At 41.6% G+C, this 5,000-nt stretch overlaps 1 protein-coding gene across 2 annotated transcripts in view; it reads left to right on the top strand.

Annotated features, from left to right (window-relative positions):
* The window catches only part of prdm4 (PR domain containing 4), a 24,963-nt gene that overhangs the window by 8,605 nt on the left and 11,358 nt on the right, over positions 1-5,000 (top strand). For both annotated transcript variants that reach the window (XM_048268547.1, XM_048268546.1), the window contains exon 8: positions 4,704-4,789. In XM_048268547.1, coding sequence (XP_048124504.1) covers positions 4,704-4,789 — 86 coding nt within the window. The remainder of the gene's footprint in view (positions 1-4,703; positions 4,790-5,000) is intronic.

Raw genomic sequence — 5,000 nt, 5'->3', positions numbered from 1 at the left:
GGTGTGTCATCTGCATAGCTATGATATGAAATCAAATTATTTTGGATGATTTGTCCAAGTGGGAGCATATAGAGGTTGAATAATAGTGGCCCCAAGAAAAGTTGTAGAATACCAAGGCACTCATCTTCTTTGTAGTTAAAATGCCTTTATTTTAATGGGCACAACATAATTAAAACACTTTGACGCATTTCGGCATGAAGCCTTCGTCAGGAAGTGAGCAGTCTCTTGTGTGGCATACTGAAATAAAAGACATCAATTCCATGAGTGTTCTCAGGTGTGTGGGTGGGACCAATTAGCTAATGGCAAACCCCTCATTTAACAAAGGTAAACCCACAGAAAAACAGAAAAACAAACAGGTATTGATGGTGGTCAGCAGGGGGCGTCATTCCACAGTCTCTACAGACATAAAAGAGTATTTAGAGAACAAAAAAGAACATACATGCAATACATATATACAACAATAGAGCATTTGTGTTTACAAGAAATGGCAATATTCCAACTCATCATTTAAACCTGGATATAAAGTAGCTCTTAATTTAAAAATCCAGTAGCTCTCTCGTTGGTTTAATTGTTTCAATCTATCACCCCCTCTCATTGTTTGTGGTATATGATCTATACCTATAGCTCTTAAAATAGCAGGGTCACTATTGTGCTTGTCTTTGAAATGACGAGCCATTAGATAATTCTCATTTTTTGTTCTTATCGCATATTTGTGCTCTGAGACTCTATCTTGTAACCTTCGTTTAGTTCTGCTGATGTAAAAAACATTACATCACAAATGTTGTTTTACAATTAATAAATGCTGTATCTCATGTGTTCTTTGACTATGTATATCTTCAAATGTTTTACCTTGAACTACAGTAGGGCAGTGATTACAATGACCACATTTGAAGCTACCTTGTGGTTTCTTTGACAGCCAAGTGTTTTTAGAGGGTGGTGGTAGATAGCTGTGGACAAGTTTGTCATTTAAGGTAGGAGCTCTTTTAAAACTGAAAACAGGAGGCTCTTGAAAAACATTTCTCAGAGAAGCATCACACTGTAATAAATTCCATTTTTTTCTGATTATATTTTTAATGTGATTTGCTTCAGTGCTAAACCTTGTGGAAAAGAAAATTCTCCCAGAACTTTGTCTGGACTTCCCACTTCTTAACAGGGATTGTCGGTCTAGGTTCTCAGATCTGTGCTTAGCACTCTGGATGGTTTTCTTTTTGTAACCTCTTTGAATAAATCTATTTTCCATTTCATTTGCCTTTACCTCAAAAGAATCAGTTTCATCACAAATTCTTTTCAGTTTCTGGAATTGACCGTAGGGTATGTTATCCTTTAAATGTCTAGGGTGGAAGCTTTTTGCATGCAAAATAGTGTTGCGAGAGGTAGGTTTTCTATAGATGGTGGAATGTAGTAGAAATGGAAATATTGGCCCCAAGATTGACCCCTGGGGAACACCACAGGTCAAGGACGTTGGTGTTGAGGTACAGTTTCCGATGGCAACAAAGAAGCTCCTTTCTTGTAGATATGATTTTAGCCAGCTGATAACTATGCCTGTAAATCCAACCCAGTGTTCTAGTCTGTGTAGTAAAATATTCTGATCAACAGTGTCAAATGCTGCACTAAGGTCCAGTAGCACTAGGACTGATGTTTTACCTGAATCTGTGTCGAGGCGTATGTCATTGGAAACTTTAATGAGAGCTGTTTCAGTGCTGTGATTTGCCCAAAAACCAGACTGAAAGTAATCAAAATACCCATTGTATGTTGGGAAGGTGGTTAATTGATTAAAGACTACTTTTTCAATAATTTTGCCAAAAAAGGTAGATTGGATATGGGCCTTTAATTGTTTAGCATGGAGGCATCCAGGTTATTCTTCTTGAGAAGTGGCTTTACAACAGCTGTTTTCAGTGACTTAGGAAAAGTGCCAGACAGCAGTGATACATTTACAATTTGAAGGACATCCGCCGCTATGAGGTGAAAAACAGTTTTTAAGAAATTGGTTGGCAGAGTGTCTAAGACACATATGGAAGAGCTGAGATTCTGTACCGTTTTTTCAAGTGTTTCGTAGTCTATCAAGCTGAACTCTGACATCAAGTTTAGTTTCCTTCTGTTTGTTGCTGGAAGTTCAGGTTGTTGAATTTGTAATTGAGCAGATAAGTTGAGTCTGATTTTGTCAATTTTACCTTTAAACAAAGATGAAAACTCATTGCATTTATTAGTTGAGAGAAGTTCAGGCGCTAATTGTGAAGGGGGATTTGTTAACTTATCAACAGTTGAAAATAGAATACGAGTGTTATTTGAACTTCTATTGATAATGTTAGAAAAGAAAGACTGTCTTGCTTTGCATATTTCAGAGTTATATGTGCGAAGCATCTCTTTATGGATTTCATAGTGGATCTGAAGTTTGTATGTACGCCATTTTCTGATTAGTGCAATGAATTCCTTGGCGTAATTGTTTTCAGGATTATCCACATGCAAGTTCAGATCGCCTGATATAATAAGACAGTCAAACTCTATGCAAACGACTGATAGCAGTTCACCTAGCTCTTCAAGAAAAACTTTTGCTGAATGTTTTGGAGGCCTGTACATTGTCAGTAATAAAATCTGAGGAGAAGACCGAATGACGACTGATTGCACTGAAAAGACGTCTTGAAAATTGTGGCTATCCCCCCACCTCTTTTATTTGCTCTGGTAGCACTAAAAAAACTGAAATTTGGGGGAGCTGATTCGATGAGAGTAGCAGCACTGTTTGCTTGATCTAACCATGTCTCAGTTAAAAGTAAAAAATCAAGGTTGTGTGTGCAAATTAGATCATTAATTAAGAATGATTTGGTTGAAAGAGATCTGATATTTAGGAGTGCTAGTTTTGCTGTAAGTGTGGGGAAATATGGTCCATGGGAGAAATCTGAGGTTGATGTGGTACGGGTAGGAGATTGGACTGGTTTACCCTATAAGCTCGATGCATTTGTGTTCTATTTCTTGTCAATACAGGAATAGAGAATGTCATGGGCTCAAAACTACTGTCAGTACCATTTATATTGCAGGGACCCTGAGAATATCATGCAATACAGTCATCATCATCATCAAATAATTGTCCCCTGCAGCTGCTATATGCCAGCTGAGAATATGAACTAAGAGGTTGTTGCTGCTTAAGAGATCCTTCTGAATGGAGAGGGGGAGGCCGTGGAGGTGCCATGCGCACCTTTGGTGCTAAGGGTCTTGGGGTACTAAAAAAACGCATAGTTGAAGGTCTTGGTCTACTAACAAGGTGGGATGTTGATTGGTATACAGTTGAAGGTCTTGGTCTACTAACAAGGTGGGATGTTGATGGGTATACAGTTGAAGGTCTTGGTCTACTAACAAGGTGGGATGTTGATGGGTATACAGTTGAAGGTCTTGGGCTACTAACAAGGTGGGATGTTGATGGGTATACAGTTGAAGGTCTCGGGCTACTAACAAGCTGCAAGGCTACTGGCAGCAGTCCTTCCATTCTTGCAGGGAGCATCATGTGCTGGGGTGGGGATGGTGATGGGTATACAGGGGATCCTGGGGAGTTTGATCGGGTGGGGACGTGATTGGGTGTAGGTGGTGAGGGGAAATCAAGGAAGATGGGGTTGAATATTGATCCAGAGTCTCCATCTGCCTGCTGAGGTTCTGGGAAGTTTGTTGCAGATGCTCCGCTTTCAGCAGGTATTCCAGTAGTGTATTCCATGTTGTTGTGTCTTTGTGGTGACAAGGAGTCGACGGAGGTGGGGAGGGGTATTGGTACTGGTGTTACAACATGACCCTTCCTTTCTGATAGCCCCTCAGCAGCTTTGACAGCTTTGATATCTCCTCATGCTCATCACATCCATTTGTTTGCTGAGATTCCAGGGAGTTTGACGCCAGTGATTGACTTTGAGTCATTTTAGCAGCACCCATCTTATCTTGTCCAGTGGACATGGCTGGGCATTGTTGAGCTGGTTGTTTATGTTTCTCCAAGGTCTGCATTTCAGTGGAAGCTAACGGGTGGTTACCAGAGGGCCCCACAGCAGGGGGGGTTGGGCATATATCTGTTTCAGCCTGTGCAGTGTTTTGGTTTAGCTGAGATGTTGATGTCATCCGCTTGTTCCATCTGTATGGCCGCTGAGCGCTTATCAGAGGCTCGGCTCAAGGTTGGCAGAAAAAATGTTGGGAGAGAGAGGTGATAGTATTCGGTTAAGATCTTGGCCCCAGTCCAACTCAGCTCTGTGCTATTTGGTCTGAAGTATTCCCTGCGATTCCAAAAAGGTTAAAATTGTCAATAAAATTCATCCCAACTGAAAAGCATGTTTTTGCGAGCCAGGTGTTTAAACTGAATAGTCTGGAAAATACAAAGCTTCCCTCTGCTGGGAGTGGGCCACTGATGAAAATTTGTATTCCAAGCTCATATAGGGCCGAGAAAAGTGTGGGCTTCCCTTAGAACCACAAGCCCTGTAGTAGTTTGCTGATCTGTCTGTATTTCTGATACGAGGCCTGAAGTTAACATCTGAATTTACTGGTGTTGAGGTAATTACAGTTCTTGTATTACACACACACCACATCTGGAAGGTACGCACGCACGCACATACACACACACACACGCACACACACACACACACACACTGAGAAAGCATAACACGGTGTGTGTGTTTCATGAGTTCAACCTCCTCACCAGTAGGTGGCAGCATTGCAGTAATGTGGGTTGTTCCTTGTAGATTTTCCATGACAACCTGCAGGAGTTCTGCATCGTCACTACAGATGAGAACGAGTGCAACTGGATGATGTTCGTCCGCAAGGCCAGGTAACCCAACCACCCACAGCAACCCAACCACCCAATAACCCAACCACCCACAGTAACCCAACCACCTCATAACCCAACCACCCACAGCAACCCAACCACCCACAGTCAGGCCAGATATGAGTAACCCAACCACCCAACCACCTCAATCACTCAGAACCACAGTAAGAACAAACCAACCCAACACCCCACCCCAGCCCAGACCTAGTGCACT

This window comes from Alosa alosa, chromosome 17 (assembly GCF_017589495.1).
Source record: "Alosa alosa isolate M-15738 ecotype Scorff River chromosome 17, AALO_Geno_1.1, whole genome shotgun sequence".
Classification (NCBI taxonomy): domain Eukaryota; kingdom Metazoa; phylum Chordata; class Actinopteri; order Clupeiformes; family Clupeidae; genus Alosa; species Alosa alosa.
Note: the sequence above shows the minus strand (reverse complement) of the source record. Positions and strands in the feature narration are given on the sequence as shown.